The sequence below is a fragment of the Lepidochelys kempii genome, chromosome 8, assembly GCF_965140285.1.
Source record: "Lepidochelys kempii isolate rLepKem1 chromosome 8, rLepKem1.hap1, whole genome shotgun sequence".
Taxonomy (NCBI): Eukaryota; Metazoa; Chordata; order Testudines; family Cheloniidae; genus Lepidochelys; species Lepidochelys kempii.
In genome coordinates, this window is record NC_136387.1 from 106,744,664 (window position 1) to 106,757,451 (window position 12,788).

A 12,788-nucleotide genomic window follows, 5' to 3' on the forward strand; every position below is an offset into this window, starting at 1 on the left:
AAGGAAAGGATATATTTTCTAAATGACGTGGAGAAAGCAGTGGTAGGACTTGTTGTAATAGCCAGCACATGAGGCAAGGAGGAGAGGAAGTAGTCAGTGTTGATCCCTGTAGTAAGAAGAGAGCCGGAGACATAAACCCTTGCATTAGAGGCCTGGTATGAGGCAGGATCTGCTTAAAGAATTTGGCAAGAAAAGGGCTGATATTGCAGAAAATACACATTCCTAAAAGTGCTAGTTACAGAGTACTTACACAAACACACCCCGATATTAAGTGGTACCAGAACATTCCGATATCAAGGATGGTACAAAAACATTCCCCAAGGATAACAGGAACACACTAACCCCTCCTAAAAAATAAGGTCAGGAGGACAGTACGGAGAGAGATGTTTTAATCAAACCAACATGTACAAGGTAATGGGTGATAACTAGCCAAATAAGGGGGCAATAACTAACTATGTCAGAGGGGTAGTACTAACTTGTTTGTATCGGGGTATAAAAATGTATCTCAAAGGAAGTATCTTTGTCTGGCCTAGGGAGAAATGGAAAGTCTCGCCGTTCACTAAGCTGGCCCATTGTTACGGGCATACATGTATTAGTGGTCTGGTAAACTCTGCAGAATACTAGTACAGTGCTTCATTGACAATAAACCTAGCTGGGTGCCTTCATCCCTTAACAAATCTTGTGGTCATTGGGCAGTTCACCCGAGGTCTGCCGTGCCAGCTGTCTGCACAGGACTGGAGCGGTACACAAAAGAAACACACACATGCAGCCAAACATCTATCAACATCTAACCACACTGATGACCCCAACCACATTGAGCAGATGTTTTCAGAGAACTATCCACAATGATTCCAAGATCTCTTTTTTGAGTGGTAACAGCTAATTTAGACCCCATCATTTTGTATGTATAGTTGGGATTATGTTTTCCAATGTGCATTACTTTGCATTTATCAACATTGAATTTCATCAGCCATTTTGATGCTTAGCCACCCAGTTGTGTGAGATCCCTTTGTAACTCTTCGCCATCTGCTTTGGACTTAAATTTCATGAGTAATTTAGTATCTGCAAACTTTGCCACCTCCCTGTTTACCCCTTTTTCCAGATCATTTATGAATATGTTGAACAGCACTGGCCCCAGAACAGACCCCTGGGGGACACCACTATGTACTTCTTTTCAATGTGAAAACTGATCGCTGATTCCTAACATTTGTTTCTTATCTTTTAACCAATTACTGATCCATGAGAGGACCTTCCCTTTTATCCCATGACGGCTTACTTTGCTTAACAGCCTTGGGTGAGGGACCTTGTCAAAGGCTTTCTGAAAGTCCAAGTACACTATATCCATTGTTTCACTCTTATCCACGTTTGTTGATCCCCTCAAAGAATTCTGAGGCATGATTTCCCCTTACAAAGCCATGTTGGCTCTTCCCCAACATATGGTGTTCATCCATGTGTCTGACAATTTTGTTCTTTGCTACAGTTTCAACCAATGTGCCTGGTACTGAAGCCAGGCTCACCGGCCTGCAATTGCCGGGGTCACCTCTAGAGACTTTTTTTTTTTGGCATTACATTAGCTAGCTGCCCGTCATGTGAGACAGGAGCTGATTTAAGCAATAGGTTACATACCAGTTGGTTCTGTAAGTTCATATTTGGGTTCCTTCAGATGTCTTGGGTGATGCCATCTGGTCGGGGTGACGTCTGACTTTTTAACTTATTAATTAGTTTCAAAACCTCCTCCACTGACACCTCAATCTGGGGCAGTTCCTCAGATTTGTGACCTAAGAACAGCGGTTCTCAAACGGTGGGTCAGGGGCGAACCAGCTGAGCAGCGGGGAACAGCAGAGCAGCACACAGCAGGAGTTTGCCTGGGAGTTCGCCTGGAGTGAGCCCAGTGACGCTTACATCTTGCCAACTTCTCTGAGGAAGCTCATAGTAGGAAGGTGATATGGAAGGGGGGGGGGGGGTTCAGCTGTTGTGACCTGCACTGGATGTGCCATGTTTGTCTTTCTTCCACAGGACAGAAGCGACTTTGTCTGTACAAAGTGCAAGCTGGTCTCCATATTGGAAGAGAAGATTGAAGGTCTGGAGCAACAGATAACGACCCTGTGTTGCATATGAGAAACGGAGGATTTTCTGGACAAAAGTCAGGATATGCTTCTACGGGCACAAAGCTCTAAAGATTTAGAGCAGGTTGCACAGCGGAGCCAAGAGGCCAGTGAAGAAGCTTGGCAACATGTGACCTCCAGAAGAAGAAGGGGGAATGTCCGGGTTCCAGCAACGCGGACACAGGTAACTAACCGCTTTCATGTTCTCTCCACAGGTACCATTGCGGAGAGTGGACCACATGATATGTCTGGGGGGAGAAAGCAGAAGGAGACTCCGCTGGTTGGAAGGCATGAGATGCACTGTCCTGAGATGGGGGGTTCCACGACCACAACTCCCAAGAGAAGGAGGCGGGTGGTGGTGGTCGGGGACTCTCTACTCCGGGGGACTGGGTCATCTATCTGCTGCCCTGACCGGGAAAACCGAGAAGTCTGCTGCTTGTCAGGAGCTAGGATTCACGATGTGACGCAGAGACTGCCGAGACTCATCAAGCCCTCGGATCGCTACCCCTTCCTGCTTCTCCACGTGGGCACCCATGATACTGCCAAGAATGACCTTGAGCGGATCACTGCGGACTACGTGGCTCTGGAAAGAAGGATAAAGGAGTTTGAGGCGCAAGTGGTGTTCTCGTCCATCCTCCCCGTGGAAGGAAAAGGCCTGGGTAGGGACCGTCGAATCGTGGAAGTCAACGAACGGCTACGCAGGTGGTGTCGGAGAGAAGGCTTTGGATTCTTTGACCACGGGATGGTGTTCCATGAAGGGGGAGTGCTGGGCAGAGACGGGCTCCACCTTACGAAGAGAGGGAAGAGCATCTTTGTGAGCAGGCTGGCTAACCTAGTGAGGAGGGCTTTAAACTAGGTTCACCGGGGGAAGGAGACCAAACCCCTGAGGTTAGTGGGAAAACGGGATACCGGGAGGAAGCACAGGCAGGAATGTCTGTGGGGGGAGGGCTCCTGCCTCATTCTGAGAATAAGGGGCGATCAGCAGGTTATCTCAAGTGCTTATATACGAATGCACAAAGCCTTGGAAACAAGCAGGGAGAACTGGAGGTCCTGGTGATGTCAAGGAATTATGACGTGATTGGAACAACAGAGACTTGGTGGGATAACTCACATGACTGGAGTACTGTCATGGATGGTTATAAACTGTTCAGGAAGGACAGGCAGGGCAGAAAAGGTGGGGGAGTAGCACTGTATGTAAGGGAGCAGTATGACTGCTCAGAGCTCCGGTACGAAACTGCAGTGTCTCTGGATTAAGTTTAGAAGTGTGAGCAACAAGAGAGATGTAGTGGTGGGAGTCTGCTATAGACCACCGGACCAGGGGGATAAGGTGGATGAGGCTTTCTTCCGGCAACTCGCAGAAGCTACTAGATCGCACGCCCTGGTTCTCATGGGTGACTTTAATTTTCCTGATATCTGCTGGGAGAGCAATACAGCGGTGCATAGACAATCCAGGAGGTTTTTAGAAAGCGTAGGGGACAATTTCCTGGTGCAAGTGCTAGAGGAGTCAACTAGGGGGGGGAGCTTTTCTTGACCTGCTGCTCACAAACCAGGAAGAATTATCAGGGGAAGCAAAAATGGATGGGAATCTGGGAGGCAGTGACCATGAGTTGGTTGAGTTCAGGATCCTGACGCAGGGAAGAAAGGTAAGCAGCAGGATACGGACCCTGGACTTCAGGAAAGCAGACTTCGACTCCCTCAGGGAACGGATGGCCAGGATCCCCTGGGGGACTAACATGAAGGGGAAAGGAGTCCAGGAGAGCTGGCTGTATTTCAAGGAATCCCTGTTGAGGTTACAGGGACAAACCATCCCGATGAGTCGAAAGAATAGTAAATATGGCAGGCGACCAGCTTGGCTTAACGGTGAAATCCTAGCGGATCTTAAACATAAAAAAGAAGCTTACAAGAAGTGGAAGGTTGGACATATGACCAGGGAAGAGTATAAAAATATTGCTCGGGCATGTAGGAATGAAATCAGGAGGGCCAAATTGCACCTGGAGCTGCAGCTAGCCAGAGATGTCAAGAGTAACAAGAAGGGTTTCTTCAGGTATGTTGGCAACAAGAAGAAAGCCAAGGAAAGTGTGGGCCCCTTAATGAATGAGGGAGGCAACCTAGTGACAGAGGATGTGGAAAAAGCTAATGTACTCAATGCTTTTTTTGCCTCTGTCTTCACGAACAAGGTCAGCTCCCAGACTGCTGCGCTGGGCATCACAACATGGGGAATAGATGGCCAGCCCTCTGTGGAGAAAGAGGTGGTTAGGGACTATTTAGAAAAGCTGGACGTGCACAAGTCCATGGGGCTGGACGAGTTGCATCCGAGAGTGCTGAAGGAATTGGCGGCTGTGATTGCAGAGCCATTGGCCATTATCTTTGAAAACTCGTGGCGAACCGGGGAAGTCCCGGATGACTGGAAAAAGGCTAATGTAGTGCCCATCTTTAAAAAAGGGAAGAAGGAGGATCCTGGGAACTACAGGCCCATCAGCCTCACCTCAGTCCCTGGAAAAATCATGGAGCAGGTCTTCAAAGAATCAATCCTGAAGCACTTACATGAGAGGAAAGTGATCAGGAACAGTCAGCATGGATTCACCAAGGGAAGGTCATGCCTAACTAATCTAATCGCCTTCTATGATGAGATTACTGGTTCTGTGGATGAAGGGAAAGCAGTGGATGTATTGTTTCTTGACTTTAGTAAAGCTTTTGACACGGTCTCCCACAATATTCTTGTCAACAAGTTAAAGAAGTATGGACTGGATGAATGGACGATAAGGTGGATAGAAAGAAAGCTGGCTAGATTGTCGGGCTCAATGCGTAGTGATCAATGGCTCCATGTCTAGTTGTCAGCCGGTGTCAAGTGGAGTGCCCCAGGGGTGGGTCCTAGGGCCGGTTTTGTTCAATATCTTCATAAACGATCTGGAGGATGGTGTGGATTGCACTCTCAGCAAATTTGCGGATGATACTAAACTGGGAGGAGTGGTAGATACGCTGGAGGGCAGGGATAGGATACAGAGGGACCTAGACAAATTGGAGGATTGGGCCAAAAGAAATCTGATGAGGTTCAATAAGGATAAGTGCAGGGTCCTGCACGTAGGACTGAAGAACCCAATGCACAGCTACAGACTAGGGACCGAATGGCTAGGCAGCAGTTCTGCGGAAAAGGACCTAGGGGTGACAGTGGACAAGAAGATGGATATGAGTCAGCAGTGTGCCCTTGTTGCCAAGAAGGCCAATGGCATTTTGGGATGTATAAGTAGGGGCATAGCGAGCAGATCGAGGGACGTGATCGTCCCCCTCTATTCGACATTGGTGAGGCCTCATCTGGAGTACTGTGTCCAGTTTTGGGCCCCACACTACAAGAAGGATGTGGATAAATTGGAAAGAGTCCAGCGAAGGGCAACAAAAATGATTAGGGGTCTGGAACACATGACTTATGAGGAGAGGCTGAGGGAACTGGGATTGTTTAGTCTGCAGAAGAGAAGAATGAGGGGGGATTTGATAGCTGCTTTCAACTACCTGAGAGGTGGTTCCAGAGAGGATGGTTCTAGACTATTCTCAGTGGTAGAAGAGGACAGGACAAAGAGTAATGGTCTCAAGTTGCAGTGGGGGAGGTTTAGGTTGGATATTAGGAAAAACTTTTTCACTAGGAGGGTGGTGAAACACTGGAATGCGTTACCTAGGGAGGTGGTAGAATCTCCTTCCTGAGAAGTTTTTAAGGTCAGGCTTGACAAAGCCCTAGCTGGGATGATTTAATTGGGGATTGGTCCTGCTTTTGAGCAGGGGGTTGGACTAGATGACCTCCTGAGGTCCCTTCCAACCCTGATATTCTATGATTCTATGATCCCAAAGTGGGCTGTGATCCAATTTTAATGGGGTTGCCAGGGCCAGCATTAGACTTGCTGGGCCCCGGGGCAGAAGCTGAAGCCCAAGCTCCACCCCCAACCAGGGCAGCGGGGCTCGGGCTGCGGCCCCCTCTCCCCCCAACCAAGGCAGCGGGGCTAGGGCTGTGGCCCCCTCTCCCCCCAACCAGGGCAGCGGGGCTTGGGCTCTGTCCTTGGCACCCCTCCTCCCGGGGTCATGTGCTAACTTTGCTGTCAGTAGGGAGTCGCGGTGCAATGAAGTTTGAGAAACACTGCCTAAGAAGAATGGCTCAGGTTTTGGAATCTCCCTCACGTCCTCTACAATGAAGACCAATGCAAAGAATTCATTTAGCTTTTCGCAATGGCCTTATCGTCCTTGAGCACCTAGATTGTCCAGTGGCCCCACTGGCTGTGCGGCAGGCTTCCTGCATGCAATATTATATTTGTTTAAAAAATTGCTGTTAGTTTCTGTGTCTTTTGCTAGTTGCTCTTCAAATTCTTTTGGGGCCGGCCTGATTCTACTTTTGCATTTGACTTACCAGGATTTATGCTCCCTTCTGTTTGCCTCAGTAGGATCTGGCTGCCAATTTTTAAAAGATGTCTTTTCGATCACGATCAAGTCACCTCTTAACCTTCTCTTGGATAAACCAAGGACATTAAGCTCCTCAAGTGTCTCACTCTCAGGCAGATTTTCCATACCTTGAATCATTCGTATAGCTCTTTTCTGAACTCATTCCATTTCTCAACATCTTTTTTGAAGTGCTGAAACCAGTAACAGTCTCACTGGTGCCACGTGAGGGGTAATGCCACCTGTCTACTACTCAATATCCTCCTGCTTAGGCATCCCAGAATCACATTTGTTCTTTTAGCTACACCATCACACCGGGAGCTCATGTTCAACTGGTTATCTACCATCAACCCCAAGTCCTTTTCAGTGTCACTGACTTTCAGGAGACCATCTCTCATCTTATCAGTGTGACCCATGTTCTTTGCTCCTAGATATCTCATCTTCCATTTGGCTCTGTTAAAATGCATGTTGCTCAAATGAGCCCCGTTTACAAGCAATCTGGAGCAGTCTTTATAACTGACCTGTCCACATCATTATTTACCACTCCACCAATTTGTGTGTTATCTGCAAGTTCTACCAGCATTGATTTTCTATTTTCTTCCATATCACTGATGAAAATGTTGAACAACATTGGGCCGAGAACAGATCCCTGCCGGAACACACTATAAACACACCCACTAGATAATGATTTCCCATTTATAATTAATTTTTGAAATCTCTCATTTAATTAGCTTTTAATCCATATAATATGGGCTACATTGATCTTGTATAGTGACACTTGTTTTAGAGCAGGATGTCATTTGGACTAAGTCAAATGCCTTACAGATGTCTAACGACACAACAGATTTACCTTTATCAATCAATCAAACTTGTAATCTCATAAAAAATACCAAATTTACTTGACCAGATTCATTTTCCATAAAACCCATGTTAATCTGCACTCGTTAAGATACCATCTTTTTACTGATTCTATTCCATATTAACCTTTCCATGATTTTGCCCAGGACTGATGTCAAGCTCATCAGTCTATAATAATTCATGTCATCTCATTTTCCCTTTTAAAATAATGGTGCAACAATAGCTTCTCCAGCTCTCTAGAACTTCCCTTGATGACTTGCTTTCCTTTGATCCCATTCAGTCGCATTGTTCAAGAAACAGGTGAGGAACATGATTTGCTATTATATTACCCTAACTGCTTACTAGAGTCTTTTCTCTTCTCTGTTAAATTAAGGCTAATTTCCTTGACAACACATCTACAGTAGAATCAGAGTCTGCAGGTGGATTTTAGAGAACTCTGAAATATTGGCTCTTAAACCAGAAGTTTTGGTCTCAGGGAAAAACTTCCTTAACAAGGGCGTACTTCCTTCTAATGAACGCAGGCAGAGACATGACATAACACGCACAACATTCTCAACAAACTGCTATGGTTAGGACTCAAAATCACAGGCCATAGATGCTGCTCAGGTTAAAGGGCCACAGCATGTCACCTCGAGACACCCAATTACTGTGACATAAGTCTGCCTGCAAAGCCTCTGACCTGCAAAAGAGCATCAGTCTTGTGGCACATGTGCACTTCACAGTCTTTTGTGTGTCAGTTCAGCTCAAACTGAGCTGGAATTACAAATTTCACCCCCAACACCTTTGGAAATATCGCTTCCCCAAAGGAGCAGTGCAAGCTGTGCACTACCCGAGAGAATTTCTGAGTGGGTGAGATCAGTTTGGGGAGGATCAGAGCAACTGTATGAGCCCCACGTGTGAGCCAAAATCCCCCTGTTAAGAGCCAGGTAATTTTCTAAACACATGATTTTTAAAAAGGCGGCTGTATCTCAAGAGCCTCTTTCTCAAATAACCCCAAATTTGGACCGCTAAGCCTGCCCACCCCACACTCCCATGAGGCACAGGAAATTTCAGCATAAGCTGAGTCAGCAGATTTTGGACCCAGATGTGCATTTTAGAGCACCTGGACTAGCGATATTTTAAACAGTAAGCAATTCCCCACCTTAACTACAGCGGAGCTACTGCTCTGGAAGCAAGGGAGCAGAGGGGAATGGGGACGCAGCTGGCAGCTGCAGAGATGTCAGGAATGCTGATGAGTTTGGTGATCATGGAAAGTCTGATTGGAAGCTCAGAAGGGGTCAGGAGGCAAAAAATGAATTGGTCAGAAAGCAAGAGCCTTATTAGTGTGAGATCAAAGCAGGAGAATGTTCAGTAAAGAACAGGGCTAACATTTTTCAAAAGCTCCTAAGTCACCTAAGAGCTTCTGAAAAAATTTACCCCAGGTCCAGAAATTGACACTTAGTGAGGGAGTTAATCAAAGGACAAGTCACACCTGACCAACCTGATTGCCTTCTATGATGAGATAACTGGCTCTGTGTATACGGGGAAAGCAGTGGATGTGATATATCTTGACTTTAGCAAAGCTTTTGATATGGTCTCCCACAGTATTCTTGCCAGCAAGTTAAAAAAGTATGGATTGGATGAATGGACTATAAGGGTGGTGTAACAAAGCTCTGTCCTTGCCTCCATGGGTCCCGTGTTTCCTGGCGGATTTCGTTAGCCTCAGAGGCTCACTGTGACCCTTCACGTAACCCTTCTCTTTCTAGAGACAAGGGTCACAGTCTACTGAGTCATTTTCATCATAAGCCAGCGAGGGAGGTGAGGAGAAGTTATCCTTCCTTGCACAGTCTCTGTTGTCTCCTGGTCTCAGTGATTAATCAGGGGGCAAAGGTGGGGGGGAGGGGGAGCCCGGGCCCACCCTCTACTCCGGGCTCCAGCCCAAGGACCCTAATAGTATCAGCTATGGTAGCTGACCTTTTAGAAACATGACATGTACAATTCCCTGGGCTACTTCCCCCACAGCAGCCCTCATTTCCTCAAGCTCCACTTCACCCTTACCTCAGGGCCTCCTTCCTCATGCCTGATATGGTGTGTACTACTCAGCCTCTCCAACAGAGCAACTTCCTTCCACAGCTCCTGACATGCACACCCACCTGACTGACTGGGAGGCTTTTAACTAGTTTCAGCCAGCCCCTGATTGGCTTCAGGTGTCCCAATCAACCTAGCCTTCTCCCTGCCTTCTGGAAAGTTCTTAATTGGCCCCAGGTGTCTTAATTGACCTGTAGCAGCTGCCATTTCACTTATCCTGGTAGCAAGGATTTGTTTAGCCTGGAGCTAATATATCTATCTCCCACTACTTTTCTATAGCCATCTGGCCTTGTCCCGTCACAGTGGATAGAAAGTGGGCTAGATTGTCGGGCTCAACAGCTCAATGTCTAGTTGGCAGCTGGTATCAAGCAGAGTGCCCCAGGGGTCTGTCCTGGGGCTGGTTTTGTTCAACATCTGCATTAATGATCTGGATGATGGGATGGATTGCACCCTCAGCAAGTTTGCAGATGACACTGAGATGTGGGGGAGACGTAGATACACTGGAGAATAGGGATAGCGTCCGGGATGACTAGACAAATTTGAAGATTGGGCCAAAAGAAATCTGATGAGGTTCAACAAGGATAAGTGCAGAGTCCTGCACTTAGGACGGAAGAATCCCATGCACTGCTACAGACTAGGGACCAACTGGCTAACCGGCAGTTCTGCAGAAAAGGACCTGGGGATTACAGTGGATAAGAAGCTGGATATGAGTCAGCAGTGCACCCTTGTTGCCAAGAAGGCTAACGGCATATTGGGCTGAATAAGTAGGAGCACTGCCAGCAGATTGAGGGAAGTGATTATTCCCCTCTATTCGGCACTGGTGAGGCCTCATCTGGAGTATTGCATCCAGTTTTGGGCCTCCCACTACAGAAAGGATGTGGACAAATTGGAGAGAGTCCAGCAGACGGCAATAAAAATTATTAGGGGGCTGGGGCACATGACTTACGAGGATAGGCTGAGGGAACTGGGTTTATTTAGTCTGCAGAAGAGAAGAGTGAGGGGGGATTTGATAGCAGCCTTCAACTACCTGAAGGGGGGTTCCAAAGAGGATGGAGCTCGGCTGTTCTCAGTGGTGGCAGATGACAGAACAAGGAGCAATGTTCTCAAGTTGCAGTGGGGGAGGTCTAGGTTGGAAAACTATTTCACTGGGAGGGTGGTGAAGCACTGGATGGGGTGGAATTTCCATCCTAAGAGGTTTTTAAGGCCCAGCTTGACAAAGCCTTGCCTGGGATGATTTAGTTGGGGTTGGTCCTGCTTTGAGCAGGGGGTTGGACTAGATGACCTCCTGAGGTCTCTTCCAACCCTAATCTTCTATGATTCAAGGCTGAAGGTCAAAAAAGAAGGGAAGGGTCAGAATGCAGAGGGTAAAGAATCAGACAGCTGATCATAAACATGCCAAGGATTTTCCAGAACAAGCTCTATGATAAGACCAGAAAATCTGAAGGAGCGTGTTCTGAATACACAAATATGCATTATACCAGCTCAAACCTCCAAGTCCCCAGGCAAGTTCCTACATCCATCTTGTCACCATCTCAACCACTGCAGTCACACCACCAGCTTTCAGGTGAGATATTAGTGAACTGTTCTTGTCAGAATAAGCTGCACCCCTTCTCTTTTGTTTGAATACCTTTGCGTGATTTGGTTGTGTTGCCAGTCTACTGCTGTAGGAGGAGGTAGCTATGCAATGGTGCACGCTATTTTTGTGCTTTTAGAAGCAAACAATTAGGAAGCAGTCAAAACGTAAACATACTTTTGTATGTTTGAGCTAACAAAGCTTCCAGAATTCACTGGAATGAGAACTCTATTCGCAGCTCCTGACCTATGTCCAAAGCACAGACACTTCCTGGGAGACTGTGTGTAGGAAATGTGATGAAGTGTCACTATTTGCTCCTTCTGCTTCAGAAGGGTCTCGTCTTACCTGTCAAGGGCTGGAGTGAGGCGATACTCTTTGGTTGCTGACAAGATGGCTTTGATAAGATTATCTGGGGAGAAAGGAAAGAAGGCATTAGAAAGGTCAGACCATTCCAAACAAGTTTTCACCTTTAATGAAGTTCATGTGCAAGGTGGAGTAAGTCAGGGAGTCTACAAGTGCAATTTACACTCAGAGGAGCTGACGGTAAGTGTCGGTTAGGAGTAGTGGTAACCCACTGAAATTTACATGTTCCCATATCCTCCTAGTTGGTGCTCTAAGTCTAGATCCTCAGGGTGTGAGATACTTGAACTCAAGGGGATCTCATGTGCCACATTCAGAGGTGAGGTGTAAGTTACATGTCGTTGATAAGGGGATACGAGTCTGAATAAGCAAGTCTAACACAGTCTAAATTGGTGTCTCATTCATGTTGAAGGAGCCAGAAGAAAGTGCAAGTTACACCAACTTAGAATTCACACCACAAACTGTAGAAGCAGAGTTATTCCCCTCCCCCCACAAAGGCATTGTAATGTTAAAAAAGATTCACTGAAGTGAAATCTGTTTAACGACCACTCACACACTAACATAAATGGGTGCCTAATAGAGATCGTCTACTACAGGGGGATCGGAATTTGGCACATTTAGGGGAGAATTAAAATGAGAATTTGCCTAGTAAAGGAAACCTGTTATGTATTATTTGCAGTACAGCAGAGTACAGAGTATCAGAACCACAACACACTAGATGCTGTATATACATATAAGTGACAGTCCCTGCCCCAAAGAGTTTACAATCTAAAGAAAGAAAAGCCGCAACAAGGTGGTGTGACTAACACGTGGAGGTAACCAAGACAAAGGCCATGTGCTCCATTAGCAGGATGGGGGTTGTTCTGAAAAAGAGATATCAGCAATGGTGGTCGTCCCTGCCAGCCACCTACCTCACTGGTAGAACCTGAGATTTACTATCGGAGGAGGCTTTGAAACCATGCTGGGTTGTTTTTTACTACAAAAGATGGATATTTTACCACCAAAACAGCCCCTTTTATTCCATTTTGCTTCCTTTGAAGGATTCCTGCTGCCCTGATCACAGCAGCTGCCTTCCGACTTCCTCTCCAGCCATTGGTCTCCTGCCCACCTTCCTGTGACAGTGCCAGGCTGCTTGTGACCACAGAAGGCCCCATGCCATAGGCCACTACTTCTCATGGCTCAGACTTTGACATTTGCTGGAAAGCATGCATTATGAGGGTTGCAATTCCCAAGCTGTCTCCCAGAAAGGCATAAAAGGGCAGTCTTTCATGAGCTGCAGAGTCCACTTCCAACTTTTCAGACAGCAAAACCACCCAGCTAATCATCAAATGGATGATGAATTCAGCTGAGTTTTATTCTGTCACCTTTCTAGCCAACATCCAGTGGTGCCTGGCATGTTCCAGTCA

The 12,788-nt window shown here is 46.8% G+C and overlaps 1 protein-coding gene across 3 annotated transcripts in view; it reads right to left on the reverse strand.

Annotated features, from left to right (window-relative positions):
* Positions 1 to 12,788, reverse strand: part of ST3GAL3 (ST3 beta-galactoside alpha-2,3-sialyltransferase 3) — a 358,610-nt gene that overhangs the window by 96,247 nt on the left and 249,575 nt on the right. For all 3 annotated transcript variants that reach the window (XM_078854144.1, XM_078854143.1, XM_078854145.1), the window contains one exon: positions 11,368 to 11,431. In XM_078854144.1, the coding sequence (XP_078710270.1) occupies positions 11,368 to 11,431 (64 nt within the window). The remainder of the gene's footprint in view (positions 1 to 11,367; positions 11,432 to 12,788) is intronic.